The sequence below is a fragment of the Melitaea cinxia genome, chromosome 21, assembly GCF_905220565.1.
Source record: "Melitaea cinxia chromosome 21, ilMelCinx1.1, whole genome shotgun sequence".
NCBI classification, from domain to species: Eukaryota; Metazoa; Arthropoda; class Insecta; order Lepidoptera; family Nymphalidae; genus Melitaea; species Melitaea cinxia.
In genome coordinates, this window is record NC_059414.1 from 10,683,269 (window position 1) to 10,705,638 (window position 22,370).

A 22,370-nucleotide genomic window follows, 5' to 3' on the forward strand; every position below is an offset into this window, starting at 1 on the left:
ATATGCACACAAAAATTCATAAAAATCGGTCCAGCCGTTTCGGAGGAGTATTTTAACTAACATTGTGACACGATAATTTTTTCATATAAGTAGACAACATATTATTAATCTATAATATAAAAATGAGTCGCTGAATGTGTTGCTAAGCGCAAAACTCGAGAACGGTTGGACCGATTTCGCTAATTCTTTTTTTTAAATATTCCTTGAAGTACGAGGATGGTTCTTACGGAGAGAAAAATTCTAAAAAAAAAAATAAAAAAAAATAATAAAATTAAAGAATCGACTGTTAGGAGATACGAAGTTCGCCGGGTCAGCTAGTTATTTATAATTTCTTTTTAATCTGTGCTTTTTAGCTCATTGAGTTGTTTACTATTGGAAACTTTATTGGTTTATGTATCAGTTGTATAAGATTTTTTTCTTTGTATTATTGTACCGTTTGTTTCCTAATAAAAATAAAATAAAAAATAAAATAAAATATTCTCTCGTCCTATGTGCATTTTTACCGAGGTTATTAAACATATTTTGTATTCAAATATATACATTACTAGACGATTATAATATACACCTACCATAATTATTACCCGTATTGGATCACCGTGGTGAATTAAACTCTGATCCTTCGCCTACATGGGAATAGAGGCTTATGCCCAGCTGTGGGATATTACGAGCTGAAGCGTATATACTTATTAAATAGACCAATGTATACTGACCACCTGTAGATATTACAGTGAGTAAAGACAGAAGAGAATATTGTCCTATAAAAAGAAATATAACTAAATGAATTCTTTGGTAAATTAACTTAAAAAATAGAACAAAAGACATAATTTAAAATAATCGTAACTTTTTTCCGTAAACAAAGATATTTAAACCTTGTTACAGCACTTTTTATAACTTTTTACTTCAAGCGAGCGATAATGCAAAAGTTGAATCGAGTTTTGTTGATGAATATAAATTTTATCTTTGGCGCGTTATAATACCTGTCAGAATAATTTAGATAAAGGAATATTTTCTCTAACTTTTAGGTTTCTTCCATTTTTGTAAAGTATTAACTAGCTATGCGTTAGTGCTACCTGCCTTTGTAAGCACTACCTCTCACTTGCCACTTCTCACTTAAAGTTTTCAAGAAAACTTAGTTTGTATGAGGATAAAAATTTAGAGCAACCCGTCTGGAAAGTGCCTTACAGAAGATCACAGCTAAATATTACTTTTTTGACGACGCGTTGGCGCAGCGGTAATTGCACTGGCTGTTGCGCTAAATTCCATCCAAGTCGCGGGTTCCATTCCCGCTCACGACAGACATTTGTATCGACCATATAGATGTTATTATCGACCATATATTAGGTCTGGGGTCTGGTTGTGTTTGTGTATTGTGTGTGTTTCCGGACCCCCAACACACGAGAAAATTCTAATGGGGGATCCGTTGAGTGTGAAGCGTTTATTAATTCTTATAATTCTTATTTGCTTTCAAGTAGTGTTGTGTTCCTGTGGTGAGTAAAGTAACCAGAACTCCTAGGGTCGAGGGTATGCGCTTGCTATGTTTTTGGTATTGCAAGCGTTCCAACCGTTCGTCCGCTTGCTTGCTTAATAGTGCAAATAAATAATCAACTTTGAAACTAAATAACCCATTAATAAATAATAACTAGTGGTCGTCCAGTGGACGAAAATCGACCATAATTAAAAATTTAAATTAAAAAAACCGAAAAAATAATTAAAATGAAGAAGCATTTTTAATTTTTTTCAATTTGACTACAGACTTTGACTGTGTCTTTGTGTGTATTTTTTTATTTAATATATTTTATGCATAATTTAAAAATAAATATTAGCATTCTGCGCTCGTTCTTTATATACACTATTAGTGTACGAAATTTACTCCTCCGGACGCGTAATTTTCGTTAAAAGGGGTTACAAAGTTTTTGCTTCACGTATTAATATACAGATTACACAAATACATAATCCAATAGTAATATAGACTACGCTAGAAATCAATGTAGAGTTACAACAGCTAGGTATACATGTTTACAAGGGTAATACAACAATTACAATCAGATGAATAATGTAAGAAATAATTAACGAAAATGTATTAATGATTCCTTCTAATAAGGATTTAGTTATCTCGTACAAGCCAACCGTATTACAAGTAGTTCGCTTAGTATCAGAAAAAGCCTCAATTGATACTATCGAGAGAACCGTCCCTCGGGAAATCTTCGAGACGTGGGGAGTATAGCTATATTAAATATACATCATGCAAATTGGAGCGTATGAGGGATTCACAGGCGAGCTTTTAACATCGAAGCTGTACCAAATTTAACATTAATTATTCATTAAAATATGACGAAGGAAAATAATATATCAATTTATAAAAGTGAAAGCGTTTGTATTTTGTTAAGCTTTTATTAATGTTGTATTTTAATAAGAGATCAAAATGAATGAAACAAAAAGTTTTTACATACGTTTAATTTATATTGATAAAAACCAATTTTAAAAAAATATTTCATAATCGAAATCATTTTGTAATTGTAATTTTACTGAATATTTTATTTATTACTTAATTATTTAGAGTAATTTACAATTAATGTGAAACTACTAATAACACAAAATGTAGCTACTACTTAGTAGAACCGATGAGAACGTTTATATCACTGCATCGCTGTGATGTACTTATTATATTACCTATATTTATGTGTATTATATTTATATACATATTTAATACAAAGGCTGTTAAGTACTTGGCTGCTACGTTTCTATGCAATTATTAAACGTTTAGATATATTGGCATAAATTCGTTGCTTTGTAAATTAATTCGTATTTAAAAGGACTAAGTGAAGTAGTAAAGAACAATAGAATAAGAGGCCTTATCAAAACAATAATGAAGGTACGTCCTTGTCAAAATATCGTACAGGATTAAAACTTAAAACCATTGTCTTGATAAAGGAGGATTTACTGCATTTTGAAATGGACCGCTGAGTTGTTATATAATTAATTTTGTTTTTGTACTTTTAATTTATGTTATGTTATACTATCACAATTCAGCCTGTAACATTCCACCGCTGGACATAAGCTTTTTTCACTGAAAAATAATTCATGCATTTTAAATGCAGCGTTTTGATTAAGTTTAGTAACAACTTTAGTTAAAGCTTTTAGTAACCTTCTAATGAAAACTTAAATTTTCTTGTTTGCCGAGAAAACCTAGTAAATGTTAGCAAAAATGGTCATGCAGAATTCGTCACAATCATTTATTTGATTGTGATGGCTTTCGCTCGTCTCCTGGCAATAAAGAAAAGCACTTCTTAGTATATTTCATCAATGTCATTTGTATTACTTTAACGATTACGTAAGAAAACAACTACAATAGTTCACTGAACTTTGAGAACAGGTTTAAATAATAATAAAACAAATTTCGCAATTACGACAATCTTCGAATTATTTCAAGATCGCGCCGAGTCATTTGCTCGGTACAGTCGCTACGAAATACACTTAGATTCATTAAAAAATTACTCACAAAGCCATTATGTCGCTAATAATAATACCTCACAGTTCCACTTAACTCTTATTTATAAGTTAATCTTGTTTTTGTTAACATTATTCGAGATTGTAATGTGCTAAACCTGTGTTCACGTTTTCCCTGTAATTAATTTTTACGTCAGATTGATTGATGTTTTATCTTCCTGTTACTAACACAAACTAAACTTTTCGCATGACATGACACAATTCAGCATGCTATGGCATGCTACTACATTTATAAAGAGGCCTATGCCCAGCAGTGGGAAGTTCCAGGCTGAATGCGATGCCATGCAATGCGATATCATGGCATAACACTTCATATCATGATATAACCTTCCTTATACAGACTGGTCTCTAGAACATTCTGCTATTAGGATAAACAAATAAAACATTTAAATTTATTGTATTAGTGTATATTTAATCTTATTATAATTATTTTAAATTGCTGTTCTTGTTCGTTATTATGAAATCATTAGAATTTTACTCTAAGATTTTAATGTTAATAAACTTTATTTATTCATAAATAAACTTAGACAAAACAGTATAATTTTTTTTTATATATCTATAAAATGTCAGTCTTTTTGTGCTCATCAATAATTAGTGCGAGATATTATTAGAACGGACACGTCATTATTAGTTTATCTCCATAATATCATACTTATTACTTTAGTATTGGTATTGTATTATAGGAATTATTTTTAATTATTTTATACAATACAATACAATACAAATACTCTTTATTGTACACTATCAGAGAAAAATTTTACACCGTAAAAGAAAATATAGACATGTACATATAACATGTTTATAACGAAATAATAATAAATTTTCATTGATCTTTTGACATGAAACTACTAGTAGTTATTTTCCTCTTCATCTTATTCTAATATTGTCGTAGATGTTAAACTATATGAGTAAATAAATTATCTATATTTTTTCAAGTAACCACTTTCCATAACAACTACTCGTAGATCATTCACCGACACATAACGTCGTGTCATGGTAACAAATTGCTATAGCGGGTGTTCAAATAAGTTAATACATTTAATCCTTTGATTCATTGCCATACCTCGCTAACAAGGTCAAGACGGATGGAATAATAATATCCTTTTTATTGCTATGGTAATGATAAATATTTAATTTCAATGTGATTTAACTACTCGTTGATCATGTGGTCACGGCAACTCTCCGTTGATCTAGCAGTCGTAAGATCGACTTTGACCATTGTGTAATTATGGTTACGTAGATATTAGGCAGACATGCCTAGACAGGGACTAACATGTATGTGTTGTTTGTGATGTGTATTTCAAAGCTAATTAAGAAACATTGAATGTGAGTGAAGCCTTGATTGTGAGATGTTTACTTAATTCATTGAGCCCATTACGTTAGGTCCTAATTTGATGGATTAGAAACGTGCAGTGTAAAATTCAGACTAATTATACTGATTTTTATACAATATATTTTTTTTATATATAAGTTTACCGAATATAGCATCCTAAAAAATGTTGAGGTAAGAATATGGTGGATTCAGCTTCAAACCCCATACCTACCCTTTTTAACCGACTTCAAAAGAGAAGGGGGTTACTCGATTCGACCGTATATATTTTTTTATGTATGTACAGAGATAACTTCATCGTTTATGAGCCGATTTTGATATTTTTTTTTTTTTTGTTTGAAAGAAGATATCCCAAGAATGATACCATGATAAAGAAACCAGGATCTAATGATGGAATCCCAGAGAAATCGAGAGAACCCTCGAAAATCGTAGTAACGCCTATTGCGTTTTTTTTTTTTTGACAACTTACGTTGTAGTACTTGTAAATGTAATTTAAGTCGGTTTTTTTTCGTTTGCGAGCAAACACAATTATTTAACACACGCGGTTCTCTGCTCTAAGGCAGACAGTTTAATTCCTATGTTATTGGTAACAGCTTTTTATCTCGTGTTGTAGCGTTTATAGTAGGACAGACAGAAATCATATTGAAACTAAAGTCATAATTTCGTTTTCTCGAACACTTGCAGTTTTATTGCCTAATAGAAATAGCTAAATACTTTTAGGACGTCTAGACGTCAAAATGGACTTCAACAGAATTTATATTTCGTTTAAGCATTATTTATTTGAACTGAATTTGAAATGAGAAAATCGTTTCATATATTACCTTCAAAGTTACTTCGAAATAAATAATGATTCTACATAGAGAATAAGTCCCCATTAAAATATATTCTACTAGCCGACCTGGCGAACTTCGTACTGTCATATTTTTTTCTCTTGAAAATAATAATAATATATATCGAAATAAAATATAGCCTATCTTTCAAGTTGGATCAAACTGCACACGTTGTGCAAATTTGATTAAAATCGGTTTAGTAATTTAGGAGTCCATCGCGAACAAACAACATGACATGTAATTTACATATATTAAGATGTACATACAATTTTCCCTTATAATCCTGTACTATGTTATCTTTTTATATACGAATGATTGAAAGCTAAAAAACAACTGTTTATTTTTATTTTTAGCCGACTTCAAAAAAAGGAGGAGGTTACTCGATTCGACCGTATATATTTTTTTTATGTATGTTCGGGGATAACTCCTTCGTTTATGAACCGATTTTGATCATTCTTTTTTTGTTGGAAAGAAGATATCCCTAGTTTGGTACCATGATAAGAAAACCAGGATCTGATGATGGGATCTTAGAGAAATCGAGGGAAACTCTCGAAAATCCGCATAACTTTTTACTGGGTGTACCGATTTTGATGATTTTTAATTTAATCGTAAGCCGAGATCTGATTACAACTTTTGAAGTAATCTTTGATAACGCGTATTTACTTTGCTATTTTTTCGTCTACCTACGTTGTATTACTTGTCGATATGATTGGAGTCGGTTTTTCTTCGTTTGCCTGCAAACACAATTATTAAGAATACTACAGAGTCCATTTTCGAAGAAGGTTAGCTATACCTAGAGTATTACAATAACAATGAGTGTACGGCAGTAACAATATATAATGCAATTGTTAGTTTTATATACTTAATGCATCATAAAAAAAATATCACCTTGAGTTTTCAAGCCATTTTAAAATTAAATTGAACTTTTCCATACAATAAATCCGCTTCTGCGGTCACCAACCCGCCTGCCCAGCGTGGTGACTATGGGCAAAGCACATGAGTTCACGTTATTTTTGGCGTAAACTTGTGGAGGCCTATGTCCAGCAGTGGACTGTATAGGCTGTAATGATGTTTATTAAAAAAAAATATATGTAGCTATACCAGTCGGCTGTTACCTATAACACAAGACAAGTATATACAGATAAAAAAATAATTCCTCTTCGCAATTTGAAATGAGCATATATAGTAAGTGTTACAGTAATTATCATTAATGGCTTAATTTCTTTGTTTCAGAACGATTCTGACGATGAACAATGTGCTTTGAGCGACAAGTGGCAATATGAGAGGAAATCAAGAAGGTGGTCCAGAGTTGTAGAAATCACTCCACAAGCACAGAGACGATTACAGGTAAGTACTATATCTATTTATGTATTATTACATAAATTTAATATAATACTAATTTTTATTAAAGTCATTCCTAATTTAGTAATAGTTGTGTACAGTGAAAATGCTATATTGAAAAAATATGTTAAATCAGTTACATAATAATTGTTTGCTAGCAAAGGAAAAAATCGACTTTTTTTACATCGACTAGTAATACGACGTTGGTAGTCGGTAATACAGTCAATTAAATAGGAATTAAGTCAATTAATTATAATTAAAAAAACAGTGAAATGTTATGAGGTAATACACAAAAAATACAGTCGAATTGAAAACTTTCTTCTTTTTTTGAAGTCGATTAAAATATGTTGGATAACGATTAAAGCAAACAATATACCAATCAAAGGTAAACCTTATAAATCATTTATTTATTTTTAATAATTCTGTACGTCATCACCAGGTAATAGCAGCTCATGCATTAGCAGAGAGGGAAGCAAGAGAAGCAAGGGGTGAAGTGGAAGATGATGAAGATGAAACTTTACCTACAATTAGGGTGGGACTTGTGGACGCTGATGGGCACTACACAGATGTTGAGCCTGATCTGTAAGTACTTGGTGGTGAAGATTTAACAAGCCCTAAAAATGATAGTTTTAATTATATTGAATAAATAAGTCTATATCGAAGTAAGGTAGATAGGTTATAGGATATATTGGTCAGAATCTGGAGCTACCTTCTGGTGAATCACCTTACATTAGAAGATCAAAGCCAAATAATACTGCTCAAGTAGTTTTGGGTTACGAGGTTATAGTAACCGCTTTCCATCAAGCAGATCGTTCGCTTTTTTGCCACTGTATTAGTAAGTATAAAAAGCATCTAAACATAAAACTTACAATATTGAATAGGTTTATAGTTAAAGTTATTAAAATTATATAATAAGCCCAAAGAAAAATTCCATTTAATAATCTCTAACTTCATATTCGAATGTAGAAAGAAATCGAAAATCATTCAAATCATTTATCACGGAAAGCCCACGCACCATATCAATCAGTATACTAAAAAGATAATATTAATATAACGCTTTTACAATAGACCTAATCATTGGTACCATCGTGTTAATGAGCAATTATCTGTAAAACGCTTCGCAGAGAGATAATTGGCCTTTGATTACGTAACACTGATTGAAATGTAAGATACAAAGGCTCGTCTTTCTCTTAAGGTACCAATTTTAGACGAACCTTCACACATTTCATAATACCTTTAGTTTTAGATGACGTTCTATTTCATATCTTAGATTGGATCAAGTATTTATTTGACTCTATACTTACAATGTTCAAAGTTTCTGAAATGGAGTACTTATTCTAAAAATATTAGAAAGCGGTAATTCCTCAGTCTGCTAATTTTTTATATGTTCAAGCACTAAAAGTAATAAAAAAAATATAGATAAGGAAAGTAAAATTGGTAATAAAGTTTTTAATTTAGAATTAGTATCTAATATTGGCAATAAAACCAATCATTAATGGATATTATCTTATTCAATTTAATTGCGTATTTAAAATTACGTCAAATTAAATATTTAAAGAGAAATTTTTATAGGTATTTCAGTAATTAGTTTTTATTAATGTTACATTGTTCTTAAATGTGTACTTTAATGTATTTTGTAAAAACTGTTTCGACCAGTAAATCAATAAAATAGTGTGTGACGTTTCATAACCATGTAACCGACTAATCGGCCAACCTACTGAGCTCTGCCCAAATTGGTCGGTCATTGTCAATTACTATCTTGAAACAGTCCATAATGGCTGTCAGCCTTTACCGTCGCTACCAGAGATATTAGTGTTATAATTGTAGAATGGACGCCTGTCAAAATTAATGGACTCGTTAGTTTGCCAGTTTTCTTTTCAATAGCCGTTAAATAGCGGTCAAGTGCCCGAACGAAAGTACTGACCGTACTATATTGATCTGTCAAATCATTTTTATTGATTTGTAATTGATAGCTTAATTGTTAAGAGCTATAAGGAAAATACGGCAGTTACAATGTCGAACTTAAATGTCAGTGAAATGTTAACAATATCGTTAACAGTGGAAACTTGTTAACTGAACAGGTATCATCATATACGAGTATATGTAGACATCACTTTCAATCGTTAAAACGGTGTCTTAGGTTTTTAAAATTACAAGGAATGTGCATTGCACTTTCTTTCGCTAACAATGTCTCGCTTGTTTTATCGTCTACATTAAAATAATCTTTCTTTTTCAATTTACATATTTTACAAATTAAATTTATACTTTCGAAGTCTTGTACAAAATCTATGATTACATAAATCATCAAATAGTTACCAATAAATAGCAATTTGTTTTTGTTTGTTTGCATAAGCATACTGAACTAACACTCAAATTATATGCTATTGTAGATGCAAACAAATAGTTTATCTAACAGAGTTGTACTACAGTAAATATTTTGTTGCTACCAAATCTTGTCACATCAGATAAATCATTGCCAGTAGTTATGAACAATGGTTCGTGACGTCCGTCAATCGGACACAATGACTATAATTAAACCTTCTGGCTATTTGTTCTACTTACAATTTGGGCTCTTAGCCCTTCACCTATCACGTTTCCATTTTGAGTTGCTAAACCATTGGAATAATGATAGGTTGATAACATTTGTTTGGTTGTACTGTAAGCAAATCTACATATCGCACCCTTAATAAAACAAAGATGTAACTCAAAAATCGCAATTTGTGGGAATTGGCGTTTGAAGTTTAGCACTTTTTCCGCATTGTGTTTGATTAAAAATTACCAATTATTTGTAATGCTCTTAATGACTTTTACTATTGATATTAGTAGTTTAAAGTACAGAGATTAATAGAATAATAGAAAAACAACTGTGTTTAAATCTATAATAGCTGTAAAATGGAGATGAAAAAAAAGTTCCGACTTAAATCTCTTTATGCCAAAAATTACTTAATATTTTAGGTAGTATTTCAAAAAAATTCTCTTTAGCATTAAAACATAACAAATAGTTTTAAAAATAAATCACAATATTTCGTTTTATGATTATTTAATTGTAATTATGACGTTGTAAGTACTAATGCATCATTTTTTTATAAAACGAAAACTGAAATTTATCATTTTTTTTTTATTAAATGAAACAAATTTTTATGAATCATCTAGTTTTTATATTTCTCTTTATAGTTACAAATATTGTTTTTTAAACAAAAAAAAAACTATATGCTATTATAACAAATCAGGTACAATCAGTCTCCAGTAAATCTCCTAAAATCACAAATAATGACTAACTACAAATAATAAATAGTATAAAAATTAACAGTCTCTTATTTTTGTCTATCATAATTATAAATTTAAAATTTAAATATCTAATAACAATAACATAAAAACAAATACTTTTCACGGCTACAGTGCAGTGAAAAGTGGTTTATTTAAGCATTTCAAATTCACATAAACATTGAGATCACAACAAATATCAATCAGTCATTGTTAACAAAAAAAAAAAAAAAAACGTAAATCAAACTTCTAAACAATTAAAAGGCGTGAAAAATTCAAATATTCTTACACAATTTAAAAAAAAAAACCAAAATTAAATTATTGAATTATAAAAATTTGCATAAAAAGTAGGAATCAACTTCTTTGTTATTAGCTCTTTTAAATCTTTTTTCTTATTAGTACTCAATTGTTGCCTTTCGGTATACGCTGTGTTTAATGAAATTTTAGATATTTGATTCATTTTCTTTCGTTTATTCCTAACATCAACTTGTTTAAAATTAGTGTCACTGTATGAAGTCTTGTAATAAAAGCTAAATGGTTCCGATTTAACCATTCGTAAAATTTTAATATCATTCCAATTTACATTTTTACCATCTATGTCAGTATTAAAATTATAACCCCACTCTTCTTGAAGAGCTTTTAAATTCATAAAAGATTCAAACGTTAATTCGTGTACATTAATTGGAGGTTTAGTCTTTTTTGCATTTTTGATAAGTGTAACATATTGATCTGGACTGTAAATCGGACCTGATTTCAAATTTTTCTTTACCTCTCTTTCTATCAAGCTATGTACACTATCGGCTTCATTTTGCGTGTGCCCTCGTATTAGAAATTTATGTGTTATACTGGTTATATTCAAATAGGTTACAGCATACAAGTATAATGTAGCAATATATTTATTTTTATTTTGGCCACAACAGTTATCCGAGTAAAATATAATCTCTTTCGGATCTGCATCTTTTGCACACACGTTTTGTAAGTATTTCCAAATACATGTCCCTATTTCATTTGCACCCCGTTTAGCATCTACCTCAGTCCAAAAGTAACAATGTACATTTTCGTATGCTTTTTTATCTCCACTTAGTAATTCTGTTAAAGTCAAATTATAGCTGTTTAACTTAGACTTATAATAAAATGCTGAACTATTGCCCCTTGGACACTGTAAAACAGCCTCTAAATCATAAATAACTACTTTTCTATCCTTGTTTATATTTTGACGATCAGAAAGTTTTTCAGAACGACTCAAAGCCTTCTCCTCCAAATGCATCAAATACTTGTCTTTTAAATCTTTTTTTTGCTCATTGTTTGCATTATGATACGATATACATAGATCGCACTGATCTTTTTTTGGTTGGTGAAACCCTAAGTTAAATTCGTTATTAAAAACTTTATAATATGCCATGTAATTACCCACGTTCCTATTAGCTTCAGTTTGCTGTGTAGCAAAGTCGTTATATAAATCTTTTATTGTTTTATCACCACCAATGTATTGTTTTGAGGTCCTTGCCCTTACATAATGTGATTCAATTTTAGGGATCATATTAATATGTTTCCTGATGTCTTCTAGTAACGCTGGATTAAGTTTTTTATGTTGATTGTGTTTTCCTCGTAAGTCATCCATGATAAAACCTTCATTCATTCTAGTTTGTACTGTGTAAATCATACGTTCGGAAATAGATAGGGTATTTTTAAAAAATTTTTTGCAGACTCTGATGCTTATGTCGTTTAAAATAAAGTAAAAAGCTTTGTTTGAGCGCCTGGGATGTTCGGAATTAGTGTATTTATACTTGGGAGCAATATCTACCATACATGTGCGTATATAAGCCCTCTGTGCAACTAAATTTCCGAGACTCCAAAAATCATTAAATAACTTATACCTATCGTCAGAATCAATATTTTCTGTACATTTGAATTTACATTTTTCGGTACATGTATCTTTCATAAAACGAGCTGGAATTGTTTTACGAGTTTTTGACACAGATGTATATGATTGGCCTTTGTTTCTAAGCCGTTTTGCTCTAATTTGCTGCCATTTATCAACGTTTAGTGACCTTTTGCGTCCCCTACAAATATTTAGTTTACTATTGCAGTCAGAGTCAGAAGAATTTTGATTTTCAAACATAAAATTTCTTCTGTTGACAGGCTTATTAAGCAACGTATTAAAATCTACAGTGGGGTCGTCGTCACTCAGGTCGACGTCACTTAGATCTGTGTATATTGGAGAAATGTTGTAACTGGCCACACTATTGTAATTTCTTCGCTCTCTCAGCTGAATTTGCTGCCTCTCACTATTTTGTGGCGAATTGGAGTAAGACGTTTTTTCTTCATAATCCGTTGTAACGTTTTGTGTGGCAGGGTTTTGAGTAGGCATTGAACTATTGGAGCTTGAAAAAGTCGATGAAGATGAGCTAGAAGAGCTTGACGATGATGAGCTAGATGAATCGGAACTAGATGAAGATGATCTTGAAGACGGTGAACTGGAGGACTGTGAACGTCTAGTATTATTTGCTGGGGTTGTCAAATTTTTAGAGACGTGATTATTACTGTCGTTTATACCTGCAGTTTCATTTTCGCTCATGTCTGAATCGCTGCTATAATCAGGTACAAGACTCACGGGTTTTGTTCCAATTGGCATAGACTCTTGAGTAGGTGTCATTTTTCTCGTCAACTCTTCAATGACAGTAAAATCTTGAGTCGGTGTCATCATTTTCGGCAGCTCTTCAGCGACGTTTTTGGGCTCTGGAGATATATTTTGTTGATTTTCCTCTTCAACCTGCGTAACTTCTTTAGTCTAAAATAAGAACAATTCATAACATTGTAGTTTATTTTAAGGATGAATAATAACGTCAAAATAGCAAGAATGTTGAATGGCAATGATCTATTCAGTCGTTTGTCCGTAAAAGAGCAACAAACATCCATCCATACCTCCATACACCTCATAAACTTTTACCTTTTACATTAATAAGATGGCAAAAAAAAATATATTTATAACTCAATATACTATTATGATTACCTTATAACTTTTACGCTCGATAGCCTGTAAGTCTCCATTGTCGTGTTCAGTTTCTGAATGTGGTATTAAACTTAAGATTTTTTGTGATCTCCAAGACGACGCCATTTTCAAAACCTATAAAAATAAGCTTAACAGTAATAAGTTATTCTTAACTTTTACATGAAAAGGGAATTAACGTTAAAAGTTTTTACCTATCTTTCGTCATTTTAAATAAAAAAAAGAAGTAAACAAAAATCACTTTTATAAATAGTCTTATTTATTACGATAAAGTGATACTTAATCAATTACTCCAACAACTAAGGCATAGATTTCAAAATAAAACTGAAGTATTAGGCATTAGCTTTATAAAATTTGTCAATTTTTAAAACAAAACCGAAGTAAATCCAAATGTTACACATCATTATCAAACGCGTTTTCTAAGAGAATGGAGTATAATAAAAATTATCATTTTTTTTTTTAAATAATTAAATATTCCATATTTACCTTTTAATCCAATACCGAATTATTTGATGTTACTAAAAACAACAGCACTTCAATCTTCGCTCACTGCCGGTGCATCACTGAATCACACCACTTTATAAGAACTGACTTGTCAGTTCCTGTTGATAAAAAAGAGAGCAACAATCGCGTATCTCTCTCTATCTTATAGTTAAAACGCCGGAGTCGAAGTCTACCTATTCTTTACGCGACGGAGACGCGTATTATTGTAAAATCTCCAAATCCACAAATTTTGAGTTACATCTTTGTTTTATTAAAGGTGCGATATGTCGTATTTTCCTTAAACATTTTTTGTTTCTTAATGTATAACATACTAAATATACAAGATCTGATACATTTACAGTATATATAAGTTTAAAATGTTACATTTGTAATTCATCAAAGACTTCTAAAAATGTTATTCATATATTGTGCGCTACAGATTTCTGTAAAAAAGTAAAAATACATTTTGTATCAAGTGAATGCGAATAATAAAATAAAAATTTATTTACGATTTTTCACCGCGGCTCCGTCCTTTGGTAACAGCTCATGTTCATTTCAGTTACATTCCGGTCCCTTTTCCTGGGAAATCAGCGTAAATGCATAATGAAAAGCGGTTCTTGAAAATTTTTTTGTGCATGGTGCTTTGTGTCTATTCATTTTAGAAATCTGATATATTATGTACTTAAAAGTTAGTACCTATATTTAAAAAAAAACTTAGAGTTGTATACACGAAACGTATAATTTAATTTTGTTTAAAAATGATCTTCCATACAGTTAAAACACATGTTCGAAATTGAACGATTTTTAATCAAAACGAATTGGTTTCAAATATAGTAACTGAGCTTAAGTTTTGGTAGTAGGAGAACTCGCTTATAGAAAGACCACAAACTATAATAACCTATTGCGTCAAACACGAGCCCAAATAAAGGGCATCAAGTTTTTTAGAGCGGAACACACTAATGCAAGATTAATGGTTTAAAAAACTAAAATTGTCGTGAAGCACTCTATAAACATATTTTTAACGGAAAAGCTCGTCGTTAATAAAACCAGATTCACTCTATCTTCTTGAGATCCTACTTTTTTTGTTTTGATTCATTTGTACAGTTGGTTTTTTTATATGTCACATGAATAGAGTATTGAAATAAATTTTAGCAATAACAATGGCTCCAAAGACTAGAAGTTTAGTTATAAAAAATCAATTTATTCATGTACATTATCAATATTACAAAAAACTGTGCAAGTTAGACACACAAAGAATATTGCAACGAATATATATTATGGAATATTTGCGTAACGTATTTCCAAAAATTTTGTCACGGTCATAATATTATCATCCTCTAAGCAAATTTTTCGCGATATAACAAGATTATGCGGAACTTTGTCAACTCTCTTGAACTCGGAATGTTGTTACATGTTAAGCTCCAATCTTGTCTTAACATCGCTTAACCCCCAAGGAGTTTTGCATAACTTGGATAGGTATGAAAGTCCTCTAATTACTCCGTAGTTAGTGGCAATATTGTTTTTACTGCCCGCGAGCATTTTCAAAGTTATTTTCTCTTGATGTTAAAAAAAATATGCAATAAAAAAATATTCGTAACATTTAAATAAGTTTAGATTTTATAAAACCTTTTTATCATTGGATAATAATCTTGTAGCCACAGCCGTGTAGCGTTAAGTCTTTATTTAAAAAAAAACTTTTATTATATTAAGACTAACATTTATAAAAAATATATGTATAATCAGATATCGTAACATGGACATTAAACTTCGACAAATCTTCAATCTCTTTTTAATCTAAAGAAACCGAGACAAACTTACTCGGAAATCTTTTAGTAAATATCAGTAAACACGAACTGCCTTTCAATGTTCGAAATAAATTTAATCTTCGTAACTAATTGCCATTTCATCAAACCGCTCAGATTAGTATGTAAATAAGCCTAATTGGCTATTTAATATCCATGATCCATTTGATTTACAAATGTGATATGTTGAGAGTTTAGAGATAAATTATTCCTGACATTCGGTTAAAACAATTTAAAACTTTCAATGTTCATTTGGGATATAAGAGGCCTAATGATAGGTGATCAAAAGTTGATAGCTATTTTGTCCTCTAAATGGGGCTTGTAATATTATAATGAAACTATTTGACCGTAATTTAAATCAAATATTTAAATCACGATGTCATGAATAATACACAGACTCACTGAAAGTGAAATCTTTATTTTTAGGTTAACTGTATCAGGACAACAAACACATATACAGTTACCAAGTGATAAAGAAGATGAAGAAGAAATGGGTACCAGATTTAGGCGGACAGGGTCAGAGAGATTACGCGATGGAGCGAAAGCTCTATTACGAAGAGTTGAATCTTTGAAAACACGGAGAAGAAAACGACAAAACAGAACCGAAGTCATTGTTTCTTCACCGCATTTTTTAGATATCCAGCAAGATAAATATGCAGATTTAAATTTTATAGATATGACTCCAACATCGCCTACAGCGTTTCCCTTTCCCGATTTCCACAGTTCACCTATCCATGCCCCTGCTATTCGCACCCAACCCCCATCCCCAATGACAGTAATGCCTCCGTCCCCTATAGCTCCTCTTGAACAGTCCTTTGTTTTGCATCCTCCTTTTGGTGATGATAGTTCAAGCTATGCATCAGATAATAGTATGGGCTCAAGCAATAAAAGTTCTAAGTCAAAGTTAGGAAGAGCGAAAAGAATCTTTCATCGAGGTCTTAAAAGCGACGATTCAAGTGCATTGAGTGACTCAGAATGTCAACCAGCAAGTTGGAGGCATAATTATTATAAAGAGCATAATACTCATCATAACACTGAGGTACTTATTTGCAACTAATTGAATTTGTTTGACTATTCATTAGTGCAGCTTGTAGTGGCCCTGCTTTCTGTTCCGCGCGTTCGATTCCTGTCTGAGTTTGGGTGTAATATTTGTATTAGTATAATTTATCTTTATACATATATTAAAAAAAATATCTATAACAGTCGGCTGTTACCCATGACACAAGCATTAAGTTGCTTATCTTAGGAACAGACGACCGTGTATGTATGATATAATGCATTTAAAATAAAATATCTCATTAGGCATGTAATTGCGTATAAGGTCCCAGTTTTCACTTTCAGTTTTCTCTATTATGGAACAATCCTAAATGAAGCAATTTAAAACTGATTATTCTTGATTTTAGGTGTATGTGGAACCGTCGTCACCAGTAGAACTTAAGCCAGATCCGGAAATACTTCGAGAGGTACAAAAATCACCATCGCATACCCCACATCGGCGTCAAGCTATCAGAACGAGTTCGTTAAACTTGGGAAAAGACGTCCAAAAGTAAGTTATAAAAAATATATGTATACGTTCGTAAATAACCTTTCTCCCGAATCGAACCCAATCTACATAGTTGTACAACATTATTACAACTAAAACGAAACTATACGAAAACATTCCCTTAAATGTAATACAAAGCTATTAAGTCTCTCTCGAGATAGTATTATCACACTATGTATCTTTACTAGTTTTTAAATTAAGAATATAAAGAGATACGTCTTAATGGGAATACTATATCTAAGAAGTTAATAATAGTGTTAATAAATAGTGACGTAGCAATCATCACAGTGCAGAATAATATTCTTAAGTTATCGAATCTTAAAAAAAACTTCGATGTCGACAATTATTGTTACGGACATTTATATGTCCGTTATTTATTATAGTATGTTATTTGGGCAGCAAATGAATTTATGACTCGTAGAATTATCTACATATATAACAAATATTTATATCATTTCGGATAACAAATTATCATTTTATCATCTACACAATTATTATCTATAAAGTATCAGTTTAGGAAATCTTATCATATTAATTCAATATCTTTATTATTATTAATATGTTTACAATTTCATAGTAAATTTTTTTATCACGAATATAATCAAAGTTAATTACATGCTTACAAAGCTTCACTACCTCATAAACCACGTATTTTCATCTATATGATTTGTGAGGTAGCACATCCGCAAACAAAGATTACTACACCATTTTGAAACCAATTACTGGACACTAATTAACTCCGACGAGAACATTACCAAACGAATGTTAGTCTGTAATAACCAATACAAGGAGACTTATTCGTATGCTAATATTGAGCTGGAGAGGACTATTGTATTTAGTTTTCTTTTGCAATGAATCATGAAGTCAGTGAACTTGGTGTATTTATAACATCTGTAGATAAAGATTTTTATGCTTTTGACTATTTTTGAAACAGAAAAAAGTAACACATACTTTTTGAAACAAAATGTCATAAACAGCATGTATCGACTAGACTCAGACCAAATCAATCTAAATACAATATTTACAAAGAAAGGCAGCCCATAAGAGCTAAGTAATTTTAAGAAAAATAAACACAAGTACCCACATTTATTTAATCAATTATTTTATTTCCAGATTTCGCGATAGAAGCCTAAAACGAGATAAGTCAGCATCGAGAAGCTCTGAACTAGATAGCAGTCCTAACTCCGCTGGATCCAGGTCGCACGATGGGGATCAAGACGACGATGATGATAGTCTTGACATCAAAAGTAAAAAGTAAGTTTTATTTACAAGATCAATCTTCGTTTTACTAGCTCCAGCGTATTTGTCGTGATAATTTTCTTTGGTTGTCTATATTTTTTACTGTTGAGAATGGTACAAGTAGGTTCGTCAAAAGCTCCTGTTTGAATATCGTTCCTGTTTTCCAATAAAATTAAATAGAATAGCTATTTGGTTATAATTATGTATATGCATGATTTGGTATTGTTCCGATATTAATTTAATTTACTTAGAATGAGAATGATCTTTGTGATCGTTGATATGTTGTAATCATAATTCTATTGTTTTAGAAATAACATTCAGAGATGGTATTCGTTTAGGACAAGTGCTCTCAACGGTGGACCAAAAGCAAATAACACTTTACAGCCAACACCGAATCAAAAAAATCCTGAGGCCTATCGTAAGTATTTTTAATAGCTTATTATTTCATTAAGAAGCAAACATTTTGTGCAGCCTGACTTCAAATATATTTTTGCAACGCGTTTGTTGAGGTTATTTTCTATTTTCACTAATTCACCCAAATATGATAGATTTTATTAATTACTGAAATTTACTGGTGTGTTTACCAACCTTAGTAACTTATGGTTAAAATAAAATATGTATTCTAAAATGTTTAATACTCTACAAAAATTTAAATCGTGTTTTATTTAAATGTTGCGTAATTCCGCTCAATTTTAATTATCAATTATTAAAAATCGTTAGTTCTACCAAAATAAAGATGAGTCATTTATAATGTATTTTCTTGCAGCCTCTCGCCCAATGTCTTCTTTGTCTTGTGGTCAGCTACTTAATCTAAGAAAACTTGCTTTGCTAAGACTTACAGCGTTTATGGAAAGTCACTGCCCTTCGCACAAGTCGGGCTGGAATTGGGAACTACCTAAACTAATTAGGAAAATTAAGACACCAGATTACAAAGGTAATTCAATCAATTTTAACCATTATATATAGTTTTGTATCTAATTTCGATTTCTATTCTTTTAAGAATAATTTTTACCTATGTGACGTAAAATTTAATAATTTCTTTTTTTTTCAGATAAAACAGTTTTTGGTGTGCCATTAACAATATCATTACAGAGGACAGGACACTCTTTACCAAAACCTATACAATGTGCCCTAAACTGGCTTAAACATAATGCCTTGGACCAGGTACTTAATTTTATTTCCATATAATATTTATACTGTTTATGTAAATTTCAATGTCTTTCAATATGCTGTTTCAGTTATTTCGCTAAATTCCAACAAAATTGTAAAAAAACACCCAAAATTAACCTTTTTTTCAGATGGGAATATTTAGGAAAGCAGGTTCGAAATCTAGAACAGCTAAACTAAGGGCTGCTGTAGAATCCGCGGGAGCCGCTAATGCAGCATTTGCAATAGAAAATATGAACACTATAGATCCAAATCAGTCTAGCTTAAATTTTGAAGGCGCTCAAGCTCATGACGTTGCAGATATGGTCAAACAGTATTTCAGAGAACTACCAGATGCATTGCTGACGAATAAACTTAGCGAAACATTCATTGCTATATTTCAACGTAAGTAAAATAAATTTAATTTTGTTATGTAAATATCTTTGTAATAATAAGAAATAGTAAGCCATATGTTGGTCTTGAACCACTTTATATAATGTCTCGTCGATCTTTGCTTGCTTGTTTCTAAAGTTGTTGTTGTCTTGTTGTCTCTTCTTATCTCTGTGAAGATGTTAATTTGTTGTAAAAATAGTCTATTAATTTATTCATTTCTTTGTTATGTCTTTAAATAATGCCAAGACAGCATAATTGATGTGCCCAATATCAAATATAATAAAAAAACTAATACCTTCTTTAAAAACAGGTAATTAAATATATATTTTGACATTGTTAAATTACAGATGTACCGGAACCATCAAGACATGATGTAGTCCAATGTGCGTTACTGCTACTTCCGGAAGAACATTTGGAAGCCTTACAATCTCTACTCATATTTTTATCAGAGGTTAGTGCCGTTTTACATTTAATTTTTAAATCAATATTTCTTATTCTTAGTTCATTTCAAATGTTATTCGTCACTTTTAAGAATTTATTAGAATATTTAAGCTAAGCAAGAGATTGGCGACTTGACTTCACATCCTAATATATCGATTCAATAATATTGCTAAATTTTAAAGGTAGGCGTTGCGATATTTATCATACTTTATTGTCAAAACATAATCGCAATTTTACAGGTGGCGGAACATTCTGCTGTAAATCAAATGACAGCTTCTAATTTGGCAGTCTGCTTCGCTCCGACTTTGTTAAGGTTACATCATGTTCCACCGCAGACCGGTAGTACTAAGGAGGGAAACTCGAACAGGTACTTTTCCTCTCTATATTTTATTTCAATCTTTTACGAGTCATAAGATAGGAAATATCCTTATTAATAAAAAAAAATATACTTGAAGATTTTAAGTATTTAATTTAGTTGACCTTATTATGAAAATAGCCCGCTTGTATCCGCAGGATGATAATAGAGAGCGGGGAGGACCAGCGCCAGCGCGAGTTGCGCGCCGCGCAGGCGTGCCTGCTGCTGCTCATCACGCAGCACCGCGCGCTGTTCCTCGCGCCCGCCGACATGCTCGCGCGCTGCAAGTTCAACTACTTCGAGGAGAGCGTGCCGGTGACTGGCCTTGTTTGATCTTTAGTGAACTATATTACCCAGTTAACAGCAAGTAGTAGGTAACAACTGAGGTGGGGCACAGCAGGAATTTTCCTGCTGAAAATATGGAGCAGCCCGACTGGGGAAGTACCTCGACCTAACAGAAGATCACAGCTAAATAATACTGTTTTCAAACAGTATTGTGTTTTTGTTGGTGAGTAAGGTGACCAGAGCTCCTGGGGGGGGGGGGGGATTGGGTCGGCTACGCGCTTGCGATGCTTCTGGTGTTAAAGGCGTCTATAAGCTACGGTAATCACTTACCATCAGGTGAGCCGTACGCTTGTTTGCCGACCTAGTGATATAAAAAAAAACCAGATCCTGATCCTCCTGGGGGGAATGGGGATAGGGTCGGCAAAACGCTTGCGATGTTTCTAGTGTTGCAGACGTCTATAAGCTACGGTAATCGTTTATCATCAGGTTAGCCGTACGGTTTTTTGCCGTCCTAGTTATATAAAAAAATGATTTATATGTGTGTTTATCATAGGTACCCTTAAAAACAGCAAAGTTATGTGTAAAGCTTCTGATATACCTACTTTTACCATCATAGGTAGCCTTGAAAACAGCAAAATTATATTTTTTGAACGTATTCATGTTTATTAATATAGAAAATCTTCTACAGGTGAAACATATTCTACGTAGCTTCCCTTAATAAATAGAATTCTTAAAGTAAAAGCATAATTTTTGGACGAATATACATGAACGTATATACTTGTCTGTATAAGTTTTTCTTCATCTTGAAATGTTATATCATCAACAAATTTTTGCTATTTTAGGCTTGTAAGCTTCTTATACTGTTACTAGCGACCTCTGTCCGTCATAAGTACACCAACCACCAACATATCATATACTAAAACAATTATCTCCCAAACATGTTGCATCTTATGATATAAGTATTATTCCGATCGGTTCAGTACTTTTCACAGTATAACCGTACAAAAAAAATACCGGCTCTCCCTTTATTAGTATAGATTATATCCGTATATTAAGGAATCAAAAAGGAATAGAAGAAAAGTGTGCCGAGTTAGAGTTCAAAATTTTCCCTAAAATAAAAGAGATATTTTTCTAACAATGAGAGAATTTTAATATGTAAAACATAATTCTAATTATAAATACGTAGCGTCTAGCAGTAGGAGTTTTTGATTTAACAAAATTAGCTTTAATCCAAGAACGTAAAAGTAAAGACAATGTTTATTTTTATTTCAGGTTGCGTTAGAAGAATTAGGCGCGGATTTCAACCAAGACTGGAAAGGCTTCCAACAAGCCTGCATCAAAGCTTTACTTAAAGAGGCCAAAGAGAAGTAAGTACATTAATTATCTCTGTAACATCACTGG

The 22,370-nt window shown here is 31.5% G+C and overlaps 1 protein-coding gene across 1 annotated transcript in view; it reads left to right on the forward strand.

Annotated features, from left to right (window-relative positions):
• The window catches only part of LOC123663874 (rho GTPase-activating protein 7), a 296,925-nt gene that overhangs the window by 269,324 nt on the left and 5,231 nt on the right, over positions 1-22,370 (forward strand). The window contains exons 4-16 of the mRNA XM_045598521.1: positions 6,901-7,014; positions 7,448-7,590; positions 15,994-16,606; positions 16,971-17,113; positions 18,224-18,364; positions 18,658-18,767; positions 19,116-19,283; positions 19,401-19,513; positions 19,648-19,900; positions 20,236-20,339; positions 20,569-20,696; positions 20,843-20,999; positions 22,242-22,336. Coding sequence (XP_045454477.1) covers positions 6,901-7,014; positions 7,448-7,590; positions 15,994-16,606; positions 16,971-17,113; positions 18,224-18,364; positions 18,658-18,767; positions 19,116-19,283; positions 19,401-19,513; positions 19,648-19,900; positions 20,236-20,339; positions 20,569-20,696; positions 20,843-20,999; positions 22,242-22,336 — 2,282 coding nt within the window. The remainder of the gene's footprint in view (positions 1-6,900; positions 7,015-7,447; positions 7,591-15,993; positions 16,607-16,970; positions 17,114-18,223; positions 18,365-18,657; positions 18,768-19,115; positions 19,284-19,400; positions 19,514-19,647; positions 19,901-20,235; positions 20,340-20,568; positions 20,697-20,842; positions 21,000-22,241; positions 22,337-22,370) is intronic.